The sequence below is a fragment of the Mustela putorius genome, unplaced genomic scaffold (genome assembly GCF_011764305.1).
Source record: "Mustela putorius furo isolate JIRA1106 unplaced genomic scaffold, ASM1176430v1.1 tig00001012_pilon_pilon_pilon, whole genome shotgun sequence".
NCBI lineage: Eukaryota > Metazoa > Chordata > Mammalia > Carnivora > Mustelidae > Mustela > Mustela putorius.
In genome coordinates, this window is record NW_025421531.1 from 2,334,267 (window position 1) to 2,357,890 (window position 23,624).

At 51.4% G+C, this 23,624-nt stretch overlaps 1 protein-coding gene and 1 long non-coding RNA gene across 3 annotated transcripts; one reads left to right on the forward strand and one right to left on the reverse strand.

The window, feature by feature from the left end:
* The first annotated feature begins 541 nt into the window (after positions 1-541).
* Positions 542-5,793, forward strand: LOC101670828. 2 transcript variants are annotated; one of them, XR_001180076.2, is made up of 3 exons: positions 556-3,465; positions 3,604-4,759; positions 4,861-5,793. It is a non-coding gene; the product is annotated as an uncharacterized LOC101670828 (long non-coding RNA). The 2 variants fall into 2 exon arrangements; XR_006608620.1 differs by having other exon boundaries at positions 542-3,465; positions 3,604-5,793.
* A 320-nt stretch (positions 5,794-6,113) lies between these two features.
* On the reverse strand, positions 6,114-15,835 carry FCAMR (Fc alpha and mu receptor). Its single transcript, XM_045086981.1, has 6 exons — positions 15,795-15,835; positions 11,226-11,623; positions 9,559-10,321; positions 8,788-8,906; positions 8,020-8,147; positions 6,114-6,962 (listed from the first exon to the last, which is right to left on the reverse strand). Exons 1-6 carry the CDS (start codon positions 15,833-15,835, stop codon positions 6,954-6,956), a joined length of 1,458 nt encoding a protein of 485 aa, XP_044942916.1. The 3' UTR covers positions 6,114-6,953.
* Between the last annotated feature and the right edge of the window lie 7,789 nt (positions 15,836-23,624).

Sequence of the window (23,624 nt, forward strand, 5' to 3'; positions counted from 1 at the left end):
ATCCAGCTTAGGGGAAAGGGAAAACAAGAAGTAAGACGTAGGGAAGAGTTGGAAAGTCAAAACCCTGCATCTTATTTTGGGCTCAGCCACATGCTAGTGGTGTGATTGAAGCCACCCAACTTCCCCTCTCTCACTGTGGCTTCCCTATAGGGAACTTAGTGGCCCTAAAGCGTGGCCCCCGCCTCCCAGTCCCGAGAGGGGGAGGGACTGGCCAAGAGAGTCCAACTGCCCAGCACAGCCACAACGATGATGAGAGCGGTAACCATACCCTCTGAAACTGACATCCCATCATGTGCTTTAAAGCTCTCCCCTCCATCTTGAAATAATAATAGGAGAAGAATATACTAATAATAAGAACTAGGGCTTCTCATTTGACTTTCGTGACCCTGGGACTCAGGTTCCGAGCACCAGTCTGGACTCGGAACACGTGTCCTTGTCCTGGCTCTGCCTTTCACTTGCTGAGTGACCTTTGCCAAATCGATTCCTCCTTTAGGGCTGTGGTTGATTCTTCTGTTCAATGGGAGGCCTGGGCCACGTGGTCTCCAAGGCTTTTCCAGGCCCAGGCTTCCGTGTTTTGAGTGAGCTCTGCCTTTGACTCCTATGGTTGCTGTAACACATCACTGTAATTTTGCTGGCTTAAAAGAACAGAAACATGCTCTCAGTTCTGGAGGCCGAGAGTCTGAATCAGGAGTGGACAGAGCCGTGCTCCCATTGGAGGCTCAAGGGGGGAATCTTTTCCTTGCCTTTCCTGGCTTCCAGCAGCTGCTGGATCCCTGGGCATTTTTTTTGCCTGTGGCTTCATCATGCCCGTCTTGTCCCTGTGCTCATGTTGCCTTCCGTGTGTGCCTCAAATGTTTCTCCACTCTCTCCTACAAGGTATTTAGGGCCCATTCAGATAATCCAGGATGATCTCTTCATCTCAAGTGCCTGGACTGAATCAAATCTGCAAAGACCCTTTTCCCAAGTAAGGTAACATTTACAGATCCCAGGGATCAGGAGGTGAGCATGTCTTTGGGGGTACATTTTATAGCCTACTGTAAGCATCTACTATGCCCATGACCAGTCCGAGTGAGGTCCAGGGAAAGTCCAGACATTAGCTGTGCGCCTCTCTGCTCCCCAAGGGCATCTGGTCTACCTGAGGAGCTGTCACCCCACACACCACTGCCAAGGGGCAACACCAGCTGAGCAGTAGCCAGTGTGCTGAGGCAGCCTTGGGGAAAGGTCACAGGCTCCAGACCCAGAATGCCTGGGTTCACATCCAAGCCCTGCCACCTGCTGGGCCAGGGGACCCTTGATAAGTTTCTCAGGGTCTCTGGACCTCAGTATTCTCCTTTACAAAATGGGCCTAATTAGACTTAGCCTGTGCGTTTGTTACAGATACTAAGTATGATATGTGCAGAGGCTGGCATCTTACAGACTTTCAGAACCAGGAGTGATTCCCACTGATCAGTGAGGAACCAAGGGCAGAGAAGTGGAATGACTTGCCCAAGTCACACAATGAGGATATGGCAGAGATGGGTCGAGAACCAAGGTTTTCTAGCATTAGGAAGTTTCTTCTACTTCCCAGAGCCTTCACTCTCCAGAAGAGTCTTTTGAATCATGTTTGCATGGGCGGCAACAGGCTTCAATCTGCACTTTCTATCAATTCAGGGAAGACTGGAGAGGACCAAACATACAGGCCTGTGCAGGTCTGACCCTGCAGGCAGGCATCACCAGCTGGGCGCTCCAAGACCTTGGGTTGACCCAGCCACCCAGAGAGAGAAGGAGAGGCCTGAGCTGCAGGGTCCTTTCCCAGACCTCCCCTGTCCTTCTGGTATCCTGGCATCCCTCCCCGCAGATGGCCCCTATGAGTGTGGCTTTCGCCAGCCGAGGGAGATAAGAGCGGACACATGAAACAGCCTATCGCGGCTGTTTACTGCCAGTTCTCTGCTCCCAAGTGCAGATCTTGGGCTGAGTCAATGTTTAACCTCATGTAGAGTCAATGTTTAATCCCAGACCAGCCGGCCCCCAAACCCAGCATCCCTCAGCAAACCGGTCATACAGTCATGTCAGTGTCCATCACTGGGAAAGTAGAATCATGACTGTGAATCTACCAAAACTAAATATCAAATCCCCCCGCCCCCCCCCCCCCCAACCGCCTTTAAGGATATTGACTATGTGGGATTATCATGTCCAAGCAGCCCTACCCTGGTCATCAGCAGGTAATACTCTAGTCATCCCTGCCACTAGCTGTCTTGCACTGGCAGGAACACAGCAAGGACACTTCCTGCTCTGGGCTGGAGAGAACCACGGGACAGGGACTAGCGCCGCTGGTGCTCAGCTGAGTGCTGCGGGCTGGGAAGGCAGGCCGTAGCGTGCTCGCCGCCTGGGACCCCACCGTGAAAGCGGGCCCTGCCGTAGTCTAGTTGGCTGAGCTCAGGTAGGCCTTTGGGCAGCTCCTGAGAGCCCACATATGTTTGGAGGCCTGAGCCTTTTTTGAGGTGAGCCTTCCTGTTAGGGAGCTATTAATAGTCTGTATTTGCCTGGCTGTGGAGTGATTTCATAGAGGCTCTCCAGGCCCTTCTCAAGGAGCTCAGAGCCTGATATCTGGGACTGGGACTGGCAGTGTGACGTCCATGTCAAGAACAACCTGAATGAGTGAAAAGTCGGACAATGGCCAGCTGGGTGGTGGATGCGTGGAGAGTGGATAGAAGGTGGTTCTGGTCACCGCAGAGTGTCGGGGAGGGCGGCTTGCTGGACAGAGGACGTATGAGAGCGGGGCGCTCTTCTTCCCCATGAACTCCCTGAGCCGCCTCCTTCCCCCTGATTACCTGCCTCCCTGTGTCATTGTCCACACGTCCTACTCCTCTCCTGTTTTCCTAGCTCTGTTCACTCTGAATCAGAGAGTGAAAAACAACATTCCTTGGGGGGGTCCTGGGGTGGGGTGGGGGTTGCCTTCGTCATTTGGGTGACGGAGCGATGAAGGCTGAGACCGCGGTGGGAGCCTCCTGAGACTGGTGGGGTCTTGTCCCAAAGAGCTGGTTGTGCAGAGCAGGGAGGAGTGAAGCTGGGCTGGAGAGTTGGCCTTGGTCCAGAGGCGCTCTCAGTTTCCTTGGGCCAATCCCAGAGCCCCGGAGACTTTTGGTCTCTTGGTTTGAGAGGCAGGAACAAATGAACCACCTCTTCTGAAGTTTCCAAACTGCTCTCTTTCCCTCTCCCACCTCCATACCCTGTACAGGGAGGGGCGGAAGGAGGAAGATTTTCAGAGTAGACATCCAAAGTCAACAGGCAGAGCGTCAGGTAACAGGGCCCAGCCCCTCTCATAAGCCACTGGGGTCCTTCTGCAGAAGTGTTGTTTCCTTGTTCCTGATCTGAGCCTGGCCTTCAGCCCACAGTTTGCCTGTCGGACGGCCACTGGAAAAACATCCTCTGTGATCCCCTGTGGCCCACGCCCCTCTGAGCCTCAACATTCTCATCTGTGCAATGGTATACAATCCACTTTTTTCTGGGGATAGGTACTGTAATTAATTTTTAATTGTCTGTGCTGTGCGGGTGGAGTCGTGCGCTGGCAAAATGAAGTTTAGGCCATTGCATTCACTAACCATCTGCCCTTTCCCATGCCAGGCTCTACAGAAGCAAAACTCCCCAATGCTCTTTTCCTGAACTCTCGTCTCAAGGGCAACAACTGACCTTGCTGGGCAACATGGAAAACACCTTTGGTCATGATAGTCTTGGCGTTTCCTCTCTTAACTAAGATCCTCGGGGGAGTCAGGAATTTGTAACATTAGGGAAAAGAGTGGCCTTTCTTTGACCTTCTTCTCTCAGAGCAGAACTGGTAGATCTAGACCAAGTCAGCAAATAAGCAAAGGTTGGGAATTCAGCCAGAGGTTGGAAAAGGCGGAACAGAGAAGGCTCTGGATGCTAACCAGGGAATGTGTGTCTTCAACAAAATGGGACCAGGGGACAAAGAGTGGCTGACTGGACAGTGCCCCAGTGTTCATGATTTCTACATGCCTCCAGAAGTGTGGGATAGTGACCTCCCCTACCCCTCTGCTGTCCTTCTGGGTTTCTGCTGACCCCTTGGGGAGCAGGCAGGGGGATGACAATTTGTCCTCCTGCTTAGAGTGAAGGGAGCAGGCTGGTCCCGGGGGTGCGGGGAGTAGCCCACGAGCCAAGTGGCAGCCCTTAATGGGAAGGGAAGAACTTGGTGGGCTGGACCGAACACTTGTCAATCCCTTAGCCCTGGGGTATCTGTACCCTTGGAAAATAATCACACAATTCATGTCCACTCGGCTTAAGTGCATTAGAGATCATTCCGTGGAAATACCTTCCTTTTTGTGTCTGACTAAAGCTGTGTTTAAGCTGATTCCGGAGTTCCCAGACCACACTGGCTACTGGAGGAGGGGAAGAAAGCCCCAAAACCTTAGTGGAGAACAGTGACAAGTTTCCTGGGTTGTCAAGCATTTGCCCTGGGTTACCCAAGATGGATGGACATCCCCACAGGGAGTGAAAATCTGGGCTCTATAATGCCGGGAAAGACCTCGGGGCAGTGACTGAAATTTCAGCTTTCTGTTCCAGCTCCATGAACTTGTACACTTCGCTTAGCCAGGCTGGGAATCCACTGCTGGGTGACCAAAGAAAACAAATCACTGGAAATAATTATAAAACCTTCTACACACGGGCCTGACAGGAAAACAAAGAAAGCTCTCGAAGGTTAAACAGGAAAGGACCTGAACAGATTCCAGGGCATAAACCCAAGTGAGGAGGAAGTCATGGAGGGGTATGGATCAAGGATTTAACCATGAGGGTAGACTGCTTTGTGTTCAGTTCTCCACTTGCCCTTTCCCTAGGGGTCTAACTTCTTCATTTCTCTGGCCTCAGCTTTTGCATCTGGAAAGCGAGAAGTCTCATGCCTGCCTTACAGAACTGTTGCATCAAATGCAAGGTGAAAACCAAGGGTGGTGCCTGCTACGTAGAGATACCAAGACAAGGAGCATCCACAACAAGAGCTCTGCCCTCTCGGGGGGGAACCTGCTTGATTACGGGAAAGTCGGCACTCCCTGCATGTTGAATTTAAATCTCCACGGAGACTTCCCTGATTCTAGCCTAGTGATGGATGTTTCCCTGCCGCTCGTCCCAGTGATGTGACTACCACGCTAGCTGGGGATAGAAGACAAAAGCCAAGCCACTGACCATGCCACGTGGTGGAGTTGGCCCACGTTGTCTGTTTGACTCCTGCCCCACTGCAGGCATTAGTTAGCCCATAGACGAAAGCTATAGAGACTTGGGGCTGCCCCATTTCTTTCCAGGTGAGAGTTTCCCTCTGATCTTATCTCTGCCCAGCAATAAACGGTAGGCCCTGAGACTCTGATCTTGACTCTGCTCTGACACTTTGAACTATTGCTGGCCCTCCTCCTGGCAGACCTCAGCTTCCCCTAATGCACCCGGACGTGCCAACCGGTTCTACTTCTGGAAGTCACCCCTGCCTCCAGCCAGTTGGCGAGCACCCTTGCCGGGCTGCTCCCCTCTTTCCCCAAGATGGCATTGTCAGACTGGGCTTCTTCCCTGCTGAACCCCAAGCAGACACTGTTACAGGAGGTTGGAGGAAGGAGAGGTCCCTGAGAGGGTTATCAGGGGGAAGCAGAGGGGAGGCAGGGAAGCTTATGAAGAGTGGGGTCTGATCCTTGACATCAGAGTGGGAACAGGACAGTCTGGTATGCTTGTATGGCTTAGCTCAGGGGTTGGCAAATCCTGGCTCTAGAGCCAGATCCAACCTGACACCTGTTTCTGTAAATAAAATTGTGTTGGCTCACAGCCAGTGTCATTCCTTTAAGTATTGTCCTTGGTCGCTTTGGGGCCACAACAGCAGAGCTGCCTAGTTGCAGCAGAGCCTACGTGTCCTACAAAGTGTGAAGTATTTACTCTCAGGCCCTTGACGGAAAAGGTTTGCAGACCCCGACTTTAGCGCACCCAGCTTTCCCAAACAGTGATCTGAGGAACCCAGTCCAGGGAGATTGCCTCACCAAGATACCAGAGTCCAAAACGCTGGGGAAACACTCCTAATGTCCCCACACCCCAGGGCTATTCACAAGGTATCTTAGTGTATCAAAGACTCCAAAAAGTCGTATGCATAAGAACCCATTTATTGTTTAACCATCATTTCCCAAACTTGTTTGATCTTCCACCTCAACTTTTTTTCTTCCTTCAGAACACCTCTTAACGATCTTGAGAAGCTTGCCTTCTGTGGACGCCCCTGGTAAACACTGGGTAGGTGGAATGATCCTTTACCGCCTGAGTTCTCAGCCTGACCCTGTCTCTAATGGGCCAAGTGACCTTGGCTGGACAGCCTCTGCCCCCGCGCCTGCTTCCTCATTGGTTGAATGGGGTAATGTGGCTCTTCTGGCTTCCCTGTCCCTCTTACAGACCATGCAGGAGGGTCACTGAGAACTGAGAGAGTGTTCACAAAAATGATCTGGGGCAAGAAACAGCAACGTCATTGATGGTATTAGTTTTGCTTTGAAACATTGTTTAGCAATGGCGAAGAGGAGAAAGTACTAGATCAAAGTTAGGGGTTCCCTTTTCGGATCCTTACTCTATTACTCACTAGCTTCAACCAGATTACTTCTCCCCATAGGGCCTCAGTTACTTCACCCAGGACTGTAAGGCTCTGTTAGCTCTGAAAGCCTATGATTCCATTCGGCTAGACACATCCAACTTCCCTACTTCTCCAAAACAATGGGGTCTCTCTCACCAACTTGGAAGACTAAATCTCTGTGATTTTGGGGGGACAGCGCCTGCGCTGGGCATCAGCTGTGAGGCAATATTAATGGAGGGTTTCTCCAGCAATGGAGGCAGGGTTGATCCTTCTGGAAATGTCGACCTGACAGTTCTCAACTTGACACCGGAGTCCTTCCTTTCTTTTTCTCCCATTGTTCAAAGGCTGCTTTGCCCAGATGCAAAGTTCAGACAGCTGGCTAACAGATCTGGCAGAATAAAAAAGCAGATGTGACCCCGGAAAACGCAGTGGGACCAAGGGTGGAGTGAAAGTTTTCTGATAGACATGGAATGAAGTGTTTATGAAGCAGAATCCACATAAAATTCCTTCTGGCCACCTTCTCTGTGATCACCACCCTCCCCTTAAAATGACCATTTCCCAGCTTCATCAATAGTAAAGATTTATAAACAGCGGAACAAGAAGAGCTTTATGAAGAAGGTGAGAATCTACTGAAAAATTCCCTCCTCATCCATGCGTTTAGGAAAATCCCAGAAAATCTTGCCTGGGTCAAAATGTCTGTGGCATAATGAGTATGGGCTCAAATGGGAAGGGGTGATTTGAAGAATGGGGGTTGTTGTTCTTTTTGGTTTCTATGGAGAAGGCACCTGCCACTGGAGTCAACCAGGGGAACTCCCAAATGAAGGAGACTCAGCATCTCAGAGGCCACTGAGCCCATGCCCTCCAGTACAGCCTTTCAACCACAAATACTTACTGGGGGCCCCACAGAGCTGGAGGTCCTCTGGGAACTTAGTGAGGTGGGTCTAACATGATTACTGCCCCACAGGAGCTCAGAGTGCACTTGAGAAGGCAAGCGTCATGTACGCGAATCTGATGAAATGTGTGCAGCAGGCTGAGCGCTAACGGACTTCAGAAAAGAAGGCAGCTAGCAAGGGCGAAGGATGGTGGCTAAGAAGTTATAGCAGTCAGAGGACTCATATATTTTCAAAATCCCAGGAAAGGAAATTTCACACTTTCCTAGGTGACCTCCACCAGGGTTCAATCAAACCTTTCTTGAAGCCTTCTCTGAGTCATGCATCCCCTTTGGCTGGGGGAAATGCTTGACCTTCCTGGGCCCAAGGGTGGCCCAAGGGAAGCCTCTGCTTCCCCAGAAGGAGTGCCCACTCCATTCACTCTGCTTTGTACAGACAGAGGAAAGGCTGAAGCTATGGTCCTTCATCCTGGTTCTCTTTCCCTGGTGATGGAAAGAGAGCTTATGCTTCCATTCCTCAGGGTCCGGGGTGTGTCTCTGGGACAGTCAGACTGACCTGGGGAGGATAGTCATCCCGGAGCATGCTCCTTTCCATGTGGGACAGCTGGTCTGGCTGCAGGCTCGGATTCAGGAGACATGTCATCTGAATCAAGGTGACCGCTGCTGCCCTCTCTGTCTCCTGAGCTGCACAGACACAGAGCAGGCTGTGAGGGGACTGGGGACTGAATTTGATTCCCTGAGAACCCAAACCCCTGCCCCTTCTGGGAACTTCCTGACACACAAGAACGCAGTGGAGCCCTTTGACTGAAGAGGATGGGGCCGGGCCTTTGGGGTCCTGGCTGTAATCACCATAGTCTCTTCCACCTGCTCCCACAAATCTCACCCTCTCTTCGTCAGAGCTAACCACTGTGGAGCACTCATTCGGGGAGCATTTAAACGTGGGCTCAAGAGACTTTCAGGCAGGCCGCGGAGAGGGCACAAGCTTAGTTCATTCCCACATCTGGGACCTCCACGAGGGACTGGTCCTGCCGTTCGCATGCCTGTGGGGAACGTCTGTCTTGCCTTCCTCCGAGGAGAGGCTCCTCAGCTCTCTCCTCTCTCCTCAGCCTCTCTTCCAGCTCTGGGACATCACTGAGGCATAAGTACAGAGAAGGTTCCCCCATTTCATTGATAAACCAAGGCCAGGAGCGGTGAAATGGCTCAAGCTAGAACTTAGCATTTCCCTCTCTAGAGGTCTTGGCACCGACTCCGACCCAGTCCTGAGAGTGTCTGAGCAGAACAAACACTCCCTCCCCAGCCTCGGGGCTACTCCAACTGCACTCACTCATCTTCTTTGTCCAGAGCTTCTTTTGCAATAGGCCAAATGCCACAAGGGTCAGGGGGCACAGCACCGTGGAGACAGGAATCAGGATCCGAGAGATGTTTTTCTCTCCTGGAGATGCGCTGGAGTGGAAGTATCCGGTGTGGGGAGGGAAAGAGCACAGGGGGGATACGGTTGGAGCTGGACAGGAGACTGAAGGGCATATGGTCCTCGCCCCTCGCTTTACAGGTGAGAGGCTAAGGTGGGGGAAGTTGGCCGCCTTCATTCCCACAGCAGGTTAGTAGCAGGGGGGGGGGACCAGAACCCTTGTCTTCAGGTTTCCAAGCCCTGAATCCTGATCCCCACTGCACTGCCCAGGTGTGGGCCCCCCCTGGGGGCCAGTGGGAAAGAGGACCAAGTGAGTCATGTCACCCGCCCTGGGCATTTGGCTCTGCCACAATCTTTCCTTGTGGCTTCAGCAAGTACCTCCCCTCTCTAAAGCTTTCGTTCCTCATCTTTTAAAAAAAAAAGTCCCAACGGTTCAACCTAAATATTCTGTTTTCGTAATGTTTAGATTTTTACTTGAAAACCATGTGAAAATACTCTGGGTTTCTTAGCAAGGACTCTTGAACAAGGGAGGGTCTGTGATTTTTATGGTTCTTGCCCTTTGTTGTCCCGGGGTTACAAAGAGAGAAGTGAGCACATAGAGTGGGGGGTACAGACATCAGCCCACGGGGGAGCATGCCGGGAGTGGGGGGTACGGAGCCCGGCCAAGACGAGGGTCTGGGAGTTTACCTCATCATGGAGGACCTCTTGCCCACGGGCATCGCGGACCCAGCAGCTGGGGCCTGGCTTGGTGTGGCTTGGGGATCGTTGTCTCCAACAGGCATGTCTAGGTCCCCTTTGGTGGCTTCCTGCTCAGACGCCATCTCTATGCTGGTGGGTCCTGGGGTCCACACACTCGCAGCTGGGGTGCTTCCTTCATTGGAGCCCAGGGCTTGTGGCTGAGCAGCAGTTGTCGCTGTTTCTGACAGGATTTCCTGCACCCATTTTCCTGAGACCAGAGTCGATGGCCTACCGGTCCCTGGGACCTTCCCCGTGACATCCAGAGCTGTTCTGACCCAGTCTGTTTCTTCTGGTGGTCCATCGGCCTCAGTAGCTGTCTCCTTCCTTTCCTCACTGGGCCTACCTGTATTTGCTACTGAGCCTCTGGTGTCCCACACCCAAATACCTTCTGTCGTTCTGGACACGCCTCGGATTGTTGAAGCCAGACTCTCTAGAATGGGGACTGTTGTTGCCCAGACAGAGCCCTCTCCCTGGCTGGCTGTTCCTACAGCTATGGCCACAGTTGTCCCTGGGGTCTGCCTTCCCTCAGCTGATGCTCCTGTTTTGTTGGTTCCTGGAAGCAGAGCAATTCTGTCCCATCCTGTCCCCTGTCTTTCTACAGTCTGGGTGGTTCCTGAGGTCTGTCTGTTGGCCGCTGGTGATGCTGTTTCAGAGGATCTCGTGATGCGCTCACCTGTAGCCAGACTGGCCAAGGGGTTGGTGCTGGAAGGATCTGTGGACGGCAGAGGGAGACCACATGGGAAGGCTACCCTGGTTGCCTGCAGGATTTAGCAAAGGATGCCAGGCTAGTGTGCCTGCTCTAAGGACTGCGTCCTCACTAAGCCACACAGTCTTTGGTTAATATGTTGGAAAAAATAAAAATTAGGGAAAACCAGGCGTGTCCTCTAGCCTGTTGCACGTATTGACATTCCGTGGTCCTTTCTCCTTGTTTTATGCCCACATACTCTCTACTGAGTCGTCCCATACTCCCACGCGGCCCCTTTTCCGCAGCCCGCCCCGTACTGCTTCTCAGACACAGCAGGCCATCTCAGCAGATGTGTGAGCAACATCTCACCGGACACATGCAAACCCAGGCTCTGCCTGCTCCCTGCCATGCCACCTGTCCCTGCCGGCCACCGCCTGGGCCCCCTTCCGTGGACTCCGGGTGCCCAACTCCAGGTCACGTCTCTGGAACCTGCCAGGCAGAGCATGGTCTTGGTAGCTTGTGGGATGTCTGTCAAGGGGCTCGGTCTCAGGAAAAAACACTTCTCTCCTGAGTATCTCACGTCTGCTTGTCTGAACAAAGAGACTTCGTGAGCCTGAGAAGCTGCATTTTTCAATTTGCCCCCTTCTTGGAGTCCTCTCCAAGCATCCAGGCCACAGAATTTGGGGGAATGTAGGCAGGACAGCTGGCTTGCATTCATTTAAGGTAGTTTTCCAAATACCTGCTTTCCTTCTGAAAGTGATTGCTTTCTGAAATGAAAGCCGACTTCCTAAAGTCCCTGCTTCACCCCCAGCTTTTCCTCATCACCGCCCCTCCCCAAGCTTAAAGCCCTCTTGGACCTGTCGATCTGCTCCCGCACCTCCCCCCCCACACCCCGCATTCACTTCGCCAAACTTGACCCACCAGCCCGTACCTGTGGAGACGGTCAGATTCATGCTGAAGAAGAACATGTTGTTTCTGTTGCCAATGCCACAGCGATAGCGCCCCACGTCTTCCGGGGACAGCTGGGACAGCGTCACCACAAACAAGCCGCCCTGCGGGTAGTCTGCTAGGGCCACGCGGCCGCGGTAGCCGAGGTGAGTGTAGTTGGTGGTGGACACGACGGTGTGGCAGACCCGTGTCACCGGGCTTATGCGGCACCAGTACTTCCTCGCGTGCTTGTTGATGGACAAGGGGCTGTAGCGGCAGCGGATGGTGACAGCTCCCCCAGGCCCCCCAGACACCAGCCTCGGACCTTTCAGTGCATTTGCAGCTGTGGGCAGAGAGCAGGGGAGAAAAAAGTCAAAGGAAATGGAGCACTGGCTATAGCCACTGTTTGCGGGTTACAAGCTCCAGACTCTGCCGGAATCAGGGAACAGGTCAGAAAATGCCGTCGTGAAAGTGAAGGGAAGAGGAATGCACGTGGACACTTGGGAGCTCAGGAGTGCTCCCAGGTGTGGGTGGAGCTTCACCTAAGGCCCCATCGGAGAGACAGAAATGCGAGAATGCTCCCACCAGCTATCTAGCCAGCGCCCGTCGCGTGCCCGGCGTTCTCAGACAAGTCCTTCCAGAACCGGGTCAGCATCTGACGGAAGGGGCTACAGTTTGATGGAACACACAAGAGAGGAGGTAAGTAGGGGAGGGTGGGCTAGTGTGCGTTCCCCTGAGAGGGAAGGGTGCCCTGAACACCAGAATTGCGGTCCATGTAGTGGACCAGGCAACTGAAAAACATTCACACCTGACACTTTTCTGCAGAAATACAGACAGCCGCGTACCACCGTCAGAGCACAGACGAGCAGCGCCGTGAACAGGTCTGCTTTGGCAAGGGGCGAACCTCAGGTCTGAACGCGTCCGCGGCCTGTTTACTGAATGACATGAACTTGACCCGATGCGGGCAGAAACAGAGCTTGTTCTCGCGCTGTCTCTTCACACCGGCTCTGCTCCTCGATAAATCTCAGGCACGATTTCAGGTGCAGGAACTTTCACAGTCTCACTGAGACTGGAAAAAGTCCAGTCTGGTCAAAACCTATATATGTAGCCCAGTTCCGGGACTGACTGCAACTCCAGTCTCTTTGCTCTGCTCCTTCCTCTGTTCAAAACTGTAGGTCAGGCCCCGCGGGGATTGCCTGTGGCGGGGCAGAGGGGAAGGTGACCGGGAGAGCTGCGGTCTGTGCGCACACTCTCCGGGCACAAGGGATATCCAGAGCTCTTCCTAGATCTTTGGTCTCCCAGACTGTTCCAGGCCCTTTGGCTGCAGTTCCTTCCTTGTAAGAACTGCCTCTCCTGGGGCCTCTTGTGCCTCCTCCAAAACCACACCTATGACTTTGGGCCACCTGCCCTTCTTTCTGTAGGCCACAGCCCTTTCTGGGTGGCCTTTGTGGCGGGGTTCCCCAGGGCCAGCTTCCTTCTGTAGGTCCCATATTTGATCACAGGAAGCACGCTTTGGTCCTACTGTCCAGAGAAGCTAGGATGTGGGGAAGCTTGGCGAATGGCATTCTGGAAGTTCCTTCTCTTATTTGACAGAACGTGAGGGGGAAGTGATCCCTCCTGCCCCCCAGGACAGGTGGAGGCGAGCCCAACACTGACACCTCTCTCCACAGCACTTCTTCTGTGAGCTTGCTACCCTCCCCTGATTCCTCAGATGGCTATGTTGGGGGGCTGTCGCTGGCACAGCCCGCTCGGCAGTCTCTCCACGGTCCTGCCCAGGTGCTTAAACATCTGGCTTTCAGATGTGGCTGCCTGGCCTCGATCGATTTGCTCTATGTCTCTAGGGCCATCTGAAGCTGAGAAGGTTTAGTTTTTGTTGCTCGTTTGTTTCTAAAGATTTTATTTATTTATTTGACAGAGAGAGAGAGAGCGAGTACACACAAGCAGGAGAGGGGCAGAGGGAGAGAAAGAAACAGACTTCCCACCGAGCAGGGAATCCGATGCAGGGCTCGATTTCAGGACCCCAGAGATCATGACCTGAGCTGAAGGCAGACATTCAACCGACTGAGCCACCCAGGTGCCCCAAGAAGGTTCAGTTCAGTATCCAGGTTTAATATCCCATTGCCAGAACTGGCTATAGAATTGCAAAGCCTGGTGCAAAATGAAGTCCAGAACATCCCCACTCAGAGGCCAGTAAGCCCTGCTCTCTATGATGCTAGCGGAGCATTAAACCGAGCCCCTTCTGAGTATGGGGCCCTGTGCTTGCCCAGGGCACATGCTCATGAAGCTGGCCTGCCTGCTGCATATGTCTTGAGGTCTAATTATAGGAAATGCTATGACTATAGCACTACTCACTGTAGGTTTAATTAAATGACATGCCACCAGCTATGTTGCTATTAATAAAGCTAAATGGCAGCTTTTCTTTAAAAGTCAAGAATATTCACAATTTTAAACAAGGACCATCTCGGGACAACAGTGATGGTGCCCTGATAAGGTGTTCATATCCTAGTTCTCAGAAATTCTTGCAGTCTACACGTGGCACATACGAGAGGCTCTCTGCCCCGTTCATCAGCAGGATGGGGCAGTCTGACCTCACAGGAGAAGGCTGATAAGAATCCTGAATGCGCTCTTGCAATGAACATTTTTTTCTTACATAAATACCAAATTTTGCTTGCCCTTGAGAACTCGTTTGGTGAATACCTGATCAGTAGCTCTTAGTTACATATATTTAAGGTGTATACAGATTATATTATATATAATTGAGAATCTATTGGGTATGGGCTAGTATTTTAGGATGAAGGGGGTGTCTTCCTCGGTTCCCTGATGCATATTCTCAGCCCTACAGTGGAGTCGAGGACCCCATCATTTCCCTGCAGTTGTCTGTGACTCTGGCTTCCCCCGGGGAGGAGCGAGGGGGCCTGCAGAAGGAGGGGGCTCTTGGATGGGAGACCGACTCGGTCTGAGCGAGCACTAGAGGTCTGAAGCTGGACAGAGGGGGAGCGGTTGCACCTGCAGTGGCTGCCTCCTCCATCTGGCAGAGAAGTGGGAAAGGAATGAGTGTTTCCCTGGCCTAGAGGTGGGGCCTGGAGGGGAGAGGGCCACTCCACCGGCATCTGAGATGGGGTCTTCTGTGTGTGGGGGGGGGGGTCAAAGAAGAGCCTGGGCAAAGGGAGGAGATGGACCATCAGGGGACCATCTTAGTTCACAAATACAACCACAAAAGGAAGAGCCAGCTCTCAACTCCTTGCCACCCCATCTAATAAGTGTTCCCTGCCTTCTACCGCACCTCCCTTCGGCCCCTATGACCCTGCTGGGGTCCCACATGACATGGAGAGGAGAGGAGAGGGAGGAACAGAGGAGAGGGCCTCCATCCCCCGTACTGCCTTCCGGACCACAGGCCTTGGGTGAATGAGGGGACACATCTTTGAAGGAAGACTGAAGTATTTTAACTGCACCCTTAAAAGTATACATTCAGCATTTAAAACTTAAGGGAATTGAGTTAGGACTCTTACCTACACTAATATGTTAGCAGAAAAATCATGGGCCTGCCTGAGTTTTTGCTTGGGGGCAGGGGATGCCCGCTTCTACTGAAAATTTTTAAAATTTTCAATTAAAGAGGTAGAATGATTATATGACAGAGGGTTCTTGCTCAAAATGAACTTTTGGTTCATTAAAATTCTGATTTGTTTATATACCAATTATTTGTTTATATACAATTATTCATCCTTTTCTTTCTTTCTTTCTTTCTTTTTTTTTTTTTTTTTTTTTTGGTGTTACCAGAGCATTTTCATTCATTCAATGATGATTTGCTCAGTCTCTACTCAGGACCAGGTTCTAGGACCAGGCACTCTGGGGACATATTTATCACATTTCTCAATGATTCCCCATCACCATCAAAATAAAATCTAGACACCGCAGCCTGGAGATGGGCCGTGCGTCATCTGAGCCCGATCTATACCTGGCCAGCTTCACCACCAGCCTGCCAGGACCTATGGGGCAAGGACTCTGTCCTCCATCCACCCGTCCCTTGTGACTGGCACGTGGTCAGCCCTCCATAAACGTGTGTCCACTAAATCAGTAGATGCAGAAATGCAAATTTTATTTACCCAGCCGGTTTCTTTGTAGACTCTGGACACTCTTGAGGAGGGCAGGTCTGCCCTCGTCCCGAGTCCTGGTCCTGGCACTGAGTGTTTTTGGAATGAGGGAGAATCAGCAGTGCCTCTTCTGTGCCCTGGAACCCTCATCTTGCAAATGCAGACGACTTTCAGTCAACTGGAAGGGAAGAGAGCAGAGACACTGGGACTATCAGAACAGGGAATATTCTAGAAGTGAGCATGGCCGGCATTGGCCCTCTCCTGTGGGCTCTTGCCTCTCTCCTTCCCCCTGGACGCAGACCTGACCCTTCCCTGGACGCACTGCATGGCCCGGGATCCTGGGAGAGAAAGCCAGGGGTAGAAAGTCCGAAGTGTCGAGGCAGCCTTGAACACTGCTGAGCGGCCCGCCAGCAAACCCCGCAGACTGGGAGGCTCTGGGCCGGCTTTGCCAGCTCCACATCCGGGCGGTGTTTGGGACTCACCTTGCAAGAGCAACAATGTGAGGAGAATGGGCATTTTCCATCCTGCCCTCTGGATGGCGACCTGCAAAAAACACTGTATTTGAGGAAACCCGAGGGGGCAGCTGAGAAGCTGAGGGGAACCCAGGGAGACCTGGGCTGAGGTGAGCCCTTTCTCACTCGAGGACCTCAGTGTGCTCAGTGTTGTGGCTGATGGGCCGTGTCTCACCCAGAGCAGGACTGCAACTGCCCTCCTTGAGAGAAACATGACTCCATCTCCCACCCCCAAGCCCGCATGTTTGTCCCGGGTCACGACCACCAAGGCGAAAAGGTCTCTACCCTTGGGGTTTCTGTGTTCAGAAGAGTTGGAACCCCCTCTGTAGGATCCCAGCACCCCCCCCCACCCTGCCACTTGCCAGCCCCGGAGCTCTGAATTTGGGGGAGCCTTGGGTCATGGAAAGACCATGTGCTTGAAGTTGAAACGTAGGCAGTTGCTATGGGGCCTCGGGGGGTCAGCTTCCTCCCCAGGGAAATGAGCACATGCGTCAGGGGCTTGTTGCACAACTGAAACTGGATTGTGTTAGAAGTGCTGGCAGTGTGCTGGGTACAGAGCTGCTCCCTCCCCCTTCCCTCCTCACCCCTTCTTTTTGGCAGAAAGAGAATTGATTCCTTCAAGGGGAAGCTGGTGGGGTTTCTCCCGGCAGTAACAAGGACTTAGACACAGACTCTCTGGACAAGCAGTTGCCGGCACAAGAGTTCTATTCTCTTTCTTCTCCATAGCTTCTAGAAGGCTCTCCCTGTCCTCCAGCGCATGCTGATCTCCCCCTACTCTGGTCTCTCCTGTGGGCCTGGTGGGACTTTGTGTGTCATTGCTCTAACCCCAGGCTCTGGGACAGGATGCAGCATGGTGCTGGAGCGAGGACCGACCACTCTCGGAAGAGACACCATACTGATCCCCACTCACTAGCCTTTTACTGCTTGCTGATGATAAAGACTGAGACTGTACATTATACTTCAGTTGTAGTCCCCCTTCGTGTTTTCATGGATGCTTTTGGGTTGATTAAAAATCTGTGCTTTAAATCTGTCTACTGCCTGCGGTTCTTAGGACCTATACACTTAAAAAAGAAAGAGAAACAAAGAAAGAAAGAAAGAAAGAAAGAGAGAGAGAGAGAGAAAGGGCAAATTAGTTCGCTATCATCGTCTCCTTCTCCTTCCAATCCCGACCTCACTAGTGCTGAGCACAGGTGTAGACCATCAATGGTCTGACCCAGTGGCTGGAGACCCCCTCCTCCCCCCACCCTTGCCCAGCTAGACTAAACCACGCAAGGCCGCTGGCCAGGCTGGGACATAAGCTTAAGGAGGAGAAAAGGGAATGGGGGAGGCAAGAGGGAGACGGGGGAGAGGAAAGGAAGGGCAAAGGAAGAGAGAGTAGAGGACCCGAGAATGACTGAAGCCATGGTTTGGCCCCATAGCTGCGAGCTGGCCCCTCAACTTGGCTCCACCAGCCGTCGCCCCTAAAGCTTTGGCCTGCTCTACCAGGTGGAGCCCTGAGGGTGGGGAACGTTGGAAGAGTCCTTGGGCTCCTCATGCCTCCTTCGTGCCCTCTTAGCGATGCCCCTGCCTTGGGTGCCACCATGGCCACCTACGCCGCCCGCCTCCCCCCTGCCGTCCAGGGTTCTGGCTGTCTGCCTTTACCCAGAGGCTCTCCCAGGTGTGCCTGCGCCTAATCTGCTGTTTGTTTAATGTCCACCAAGCCCAGCTTCCTCGGGGCTTGTTTTTCTAGGGCACTAGGTGCTGACACGGCCCACGCTGAGGTCAAAGTCTTAGCACCACACCACCCAGTTCCTCGGAAGTCTACCGGTGCAGCAATCTCTAGGCTCGGGAGCAAAAGCCGCCTCACCCCAGAGAGGCAATGAGGAAGCACAGGGTATGAGATAAAAGGTCTCCCGGGAGTGATCAGCCTTGATTGGAGGCTGAAAGGACAATATCTGAAGTGACCTTCAGAAAACCTTCCTCCAGAATACAGAGAGCCCCGGCTCAGCAGCCTGGGGCTACAGGCCTCTGTAATAATCCACAGCATTTTAGGGGATGAGGCCGCTTGGGGGCTGCTCTCATCCCTCCATCCTGCTGGGAAGGGCGTCTATTCATCTCCAGCACAGGCTGGTGTATGACTCCCCAAATCCCTACAGCCCCCCTGAGGCCCACGTCCCTCCTATTCCTACCCAGCGACAGCAGACGCGAAAGCAAGGGAACCTTCGTGATGTAGAAGGAAGTGCTCAGAACCAGGACTCAGGGGACTTCGCTTCACCAGTGGCTGATGGAATGACCTTGAGCAAAGGCAGCCTTGTCTCTACTACAGCAGAAGAGCTTTGGCTGTGTGATCTCCATGTCTCCTTCTCTTTCTGACATTTGTTGGTTTCACATGACTCAGGGCCTCAAAGGAATCATGCACTCCGGTGGGAGGGAGAGTCCAGGGGAGCAGGAGAGTGGGGAGGCAGGAGGGAAATGCTGTGGCCTGAACCCCATGGTCCTTCCCTGGCCTCCTGGGCATGAGCCCAGCCTGCTCTGGGAAGGGCCCCTGAATGCACACTGGAGAGCTGCTGCTGCAAGTCCCCACCCCCTGCCCCCCATCCCGAGGGAGACAAGACCCCAGCTTCTGGGGAGAAAGCCGAGTCTCACCTGTCTTTCTCCTGGCTTAGCCGAGGCTTCTCCAGCCATCTCAGTCCAGAGATAATATCCACCTGGACTTTTCTTTTTATTCTCTCCCGTTTTGCGATGCTGGTGTTTGAATACCTTCTACCTTCTTTTCTTTAACCTTGAGACTGAGAAGGCAGCCCTGGAGGGCTGAAAAGCAGCTGGAGCCCCCAAGAAGCTCCAAGTGCAAGATGGAGCTCTGCCCCTCGCCTCTCCAGCCCTGCAGCAAGTCAGTGCACCCCTGGCCCTGGCTGCTAGTCCTAGGAAGGAGCCAGTCCCGGTTCCTTGTGGTCCTCACTGACACTCTTACAGAACTTTTCCAGGGGTGGTGACAGTGACGTCAAGGATCCACCTTCTTCCATCTTTTGTTTCCCCTCCTGTCCTGGGCCCCAGATTTCTCAGGATGCCCCAGTTTAGCTGACCCCTTCAGGATAAGTGGTGCAACAATCTGGAGAGGGGAGAAAATTCAGGGGAGGAATTCCCCTATAGTCTGGCTGGGCAGCCAGTGCCTTCTCCCAGCTCCCAGGAGAGCCAGTGTAGGGCACAGACTCCAGGTCAACTGCATGCCTGGTAGTCCCTAATTCATGCTCTGCATGAAGCACAATACAGGAAATGAGATAATTTCCATGGAAAAAGATCCCTGACCAGCGTGGCTCATCCTGGAGGACAACCACATGCTTAGAAATACTCCAACATTTTGCTTTGGAAAATAAGCCATGGGTGGGTTCTCTTCCTCATAAAAGATGTAACTCCTACCTCTGCTGGTTTTAAATGGACATCAGAATGACAACTAAGGAGCTCCAAGGGATGGAGGTATTGCAGACTCGATTGAAGGACTCTCACTAAGGCCCCTGTTGGACACTGCAGCACCCTTGGGCCAGTTAGAAAGGGTACTTCTTCTTCAGAAAAATCAAGGCTGATTGTTGCACAATAACCATGGATAGCAATGTGTATTGTCCGTGCATTCCTCCTTCCAGGTTTGAAGACAGATTATGGGTAGGAACTGTGTCAATGAAAGCAATAAGAGAGGAAAAGAAACAATCCCATGAGCTGTCTGGAGTGTGGCTGGGACAAGGTCATCTTAAGTGTGTGTGCCAGTTTCTGAGTGCACAGTGGTATGTGACACTATCCCAGGACTTGGTTAGAAGGTCCAGATCTGGGCGCCTGGGTGGCTCAGTTGGTTAAGCAGCTGCCTTCGGCTCAGGTCATGATCCCAGCGTCCTGGGATCGAGTCCCATATCGGGCTCCTTGCTCCGCAGGGAGCCTGCTTCTCCGTCTGACTCTGCCTTCCACTCTGTCTGCCTGTGCTCGCTCTCGCTTGCTCTCTCTGACAAATAAATAAAAATCTTTAAAAAAAAAAAAAAAAAAAAAAAAAAAAGAAGGTCCAGATCTTCACAAACGCTAACAGCCTCTCATATAAGTTATAAGACATCTACGATGAAAATGGCATCCCCTTAGCTGTGGCATGCTTAAGCAGAGCACAACCTGAAGAACTGTATATGGTGGGCCTACTTATCCCCAGAACTGAATGGTGGTAGAAACAATTAAGGTCTGGCTAAATTCTCCATTCTTAGCTCCTTTGGGAGCAGTACAGCATAGTGCTTTGATCACATAGACTTTGGAGTTAAGACTCCTTCCAAGTTAATATCCCAGCCCTACTTTTTACTGGAAAAATGATATGGGTCAGATTACTTAATAGCTTTACTCCTTGTTTCCTTCATCTGAAAACAGGAGATAATAGCACCTACCTCATAAAGTTATTTTGTGGATTAAGTGTGACAGTCCATGTAACTTAAAGTTCCCTGCATGTATCAAATTCTCAGTAAGTTTCAGCCCCTAATATTAATAGCTTAGCTCACAGCAATAGAGAACAGATATCTTTTAATGATCAAAGCCTCAGAAAAGGTCCTTTTTGAAGGTCATCTATTCAGTGGTTTGCTACTTTCTTTCTCTTTTCCTTTCTTTCTTTCTTTCTTTGGGGGGGGCATTTGATCATTTTGGCATTTGAAAGATTAGAAATAAATCAATTTGTCTGAAAACATGTCTGGATTGGTTTTACATTTAAAAATAAATATTTGTCAATTTGCATTGTTTTATAAACCATGCAGTCTTTTTTTTTCCAATTTTATTTATTTATTTGACAGACAAAGATCACAAGTAGGCAGAGAGGCAGGCAGAGAGAGAGGAAGGGAAGCAGGCTCCCTGCCGAGCAGAGAGCCTGATGCAGGGCTCGATCCCAGGACCCTGAGATCATGACCTGAGCCGAAGGCAGAGGCCCTAACCCACTGAGCCACCCAGGCACCCCATCATTTTTCATCCTTAAGCATATATTTTTTCTAGTTTATCTCCTTTTGAACATTTTGGAGACTTCTGAATACTAAAGACATAAACCATAGTTAGGTCCAATTAGCTGTAAAGCACTGGGCCAGTTTTCAGAGGACTGACCCGGAGCCACAGAGTAGCTCCCTCTCTGAAGCTTTATGGGAGAGAAAACTCTGTACTAGCTACTCCTCTTGAGTATAACTGAATTCTTTTGCCTAGCACAAAGCCATGGGAAGCCTCCTTACCTAGGTTTACGACACGCTGACCTTCTGATTCCAGGTCCCAGACTCCAGAAAAAAAAAAAATAATAGTACTGAGACGAAATATGAGATCTGGGAAGAGTTTTGCCCACTCCCTGCCCCCCACCTCCAATCCCCTAATCCCAATTTTAGCAAAGGCTTTTATTGACTAAACAGACACACCGAAGTAAAAATCAGAAACCAGCTAACCAAGGCAAGGAAAGCCACTTGTGCTATAACACAATGTGTATTGATCTCTTCCCTCTCCAAAATATGTTTTCTAATGAATAAATTAAGAGCACTGCATATCACTGCAAAGTTTTCTGCTTGCTATACCTACATGTGCAAGCTTTTTTCTTTTTTTAAAATATTTTTAAAGTTTATTTTATAGAGAGAGAGAGAGAAAGTGGGAGGAGGTGCAAAGGGAGAGAGAGAATCTTAAGCAGACTCCATGCTGAGCACAGAGCCCAACTTGGGGCTCAATCTCACAACCCTGAGATCATATCTGAGCTGAAACCAAGAGGCAGACGCTTAACTGACTGAGCCCCCCAAGTGCTCCTGGAAGCTTTATTCCATCCTCATTATTAGCCAGAGAGACACAGCCCTTCTCCCCTTCCCTAACTCAAGTCCTGGTGAGAATACCAGATGCCAATGAAAGCGTTGTTTAAAAACACCTGGATTGCCACTACAAGGCCTTGATCACTTAGAAATTCATAAGAGGACGGTGAACTATGAGACTTGTCACTCCTCCAAAGGATAAGAGGAGAAAATATTTGGATAGCATGAATAATCATTTTATAATGACATTTATAGGCATTTACAACCTCCACATCATTTAGCTGATAGTAAAGATTGCAATCCAGCGACATTCACAGCCCTCCAAATCCAGAAGACCTCTCAAAGGCAGTCGGGTAAGTGCTGTGATGGTTTAAGTTCATGGAGAGACCGCTGGTAAAAGCACAGGCGAAAGAATCCCAGGAGATCATTTCCTAGTTCATAGGAGTACCGCCTGAGACCTTGGCACAGATGGCCTCAGGCAATCATGACCAATAGCTTTTAGCATAATCTTTCTGGAGTGATGAAGTCTGGAGACTGAAACACACATATTTCTGACCGGTTGGAGTTATTTCATGATGATGCTATTTGGAATAGACATTGTTCTGCGATAATGAGTCCTGAGTCCTTGCTGGATGGAAGGGACCCCCAGTAATTAACTTGCCACTGAGGAATGGTGTTAGATGGGGGGCCGGGTGCTCTGTTCTATTGCTGGCAAGTCGGATGTCACCAGCAACAAGGCTGAGCTCAGCGGGGTTCATAGGAGCCTGTGCTGTCTGTGGGAGCCCGGGGACAGCCCCGTCCCTCATGTGTCCCTTGGGCCAGCACTTCGGTTGCCAGTGCCTGCGGTTGGCTGCGTCTTCCACGCTGGGCGCTCTCTGTGGGGCATCAGCCTGTGACTTAAAGAGCTTTGCACTTCACGCCACTCCCACGTCCACCCATGTGTCCCCACCCATTCTTTCCAACTCTCTCCATCCGGCCTCTGTATCTGTCCTAACGTCAAGCCATTTTTCCTTCCACACAAAGCAGAACATCAACCCAAAGTCTGCTTATTGGAAGGACTTTCTCTTGCCACTGTTTTTCAAGACCAGCCCTTGTAATCCACTTACTGTTCACATACCGGACCAACTGATCCACAAGTGAAGCTTGGGTTGTGTCTTCCGCTGCCATGTGGCTTATTAGGGAGGCTCCTATGTGGCCCTTCATGAACGGAGGGAGGGGGGGACACTCGTGCAATGGTGTAGCTGAAGTGAGGGGGCCGGGCTACTCGCTCACGCAGTTTGCTTGTGCCTTCATGTCCTTTGCGATCTCAGACCCAGCTGTACCCTTTCCAATTCACCATCAACCGCTGCTGGTTGGTCGGACCTTATGACTCCGTGCAGGTAATAATAGCTTTCAGCCCATGATGGGCAGTTGAAAGACGCACACTCCCCTGGGGTTCTGTGTTCAGGGATTAGGTCTCTGCCGGGACCCAATATCACACCAGGAGTCATTTTTCAAAAGACACACTAATTTCCCTTGCACACAGCATGGCTTTGCCAAAGGACCCCAGGGGACTATGTGACTACGTAGTGATTCTCTCTGAGGGACTTGCCATAAGCTCCATACCATATCTCTCCCCAACACCTACACCTCTGATAATGAAAATGCAGGGCTGATGACACGTAGCTGGACCTGCCACAGAGCCTTTCCCTACTCTGGGCCCTGTTCAAACAAACTGAGGGTTTTGGAAGGGAGGGGGGTGGTGGGTTGGGTGAGCCTGGTGATAGGTATTGTGGAGGGCATGTATTGCATGGAGCACTGGGTGTGGTGCATAAACAATGAATCTTGGAACACTGAAAAAAATAAAATTAAATTAGAATGTTAAAAAATAAAATAAAATAAAATACACGTATTAATAAAAACAAAAACAAAAACAAAGGAAGGAGCTGTGAAACACTCATTTAAAGTGGAGCCAGGAAGCCCTGAAGGGGGCGCTCTGCTGCACAAGCTGCCTTGCTGGGGGCTTTACCTGGGGGTGGGGTGGTAAGAAATATCTGGACAA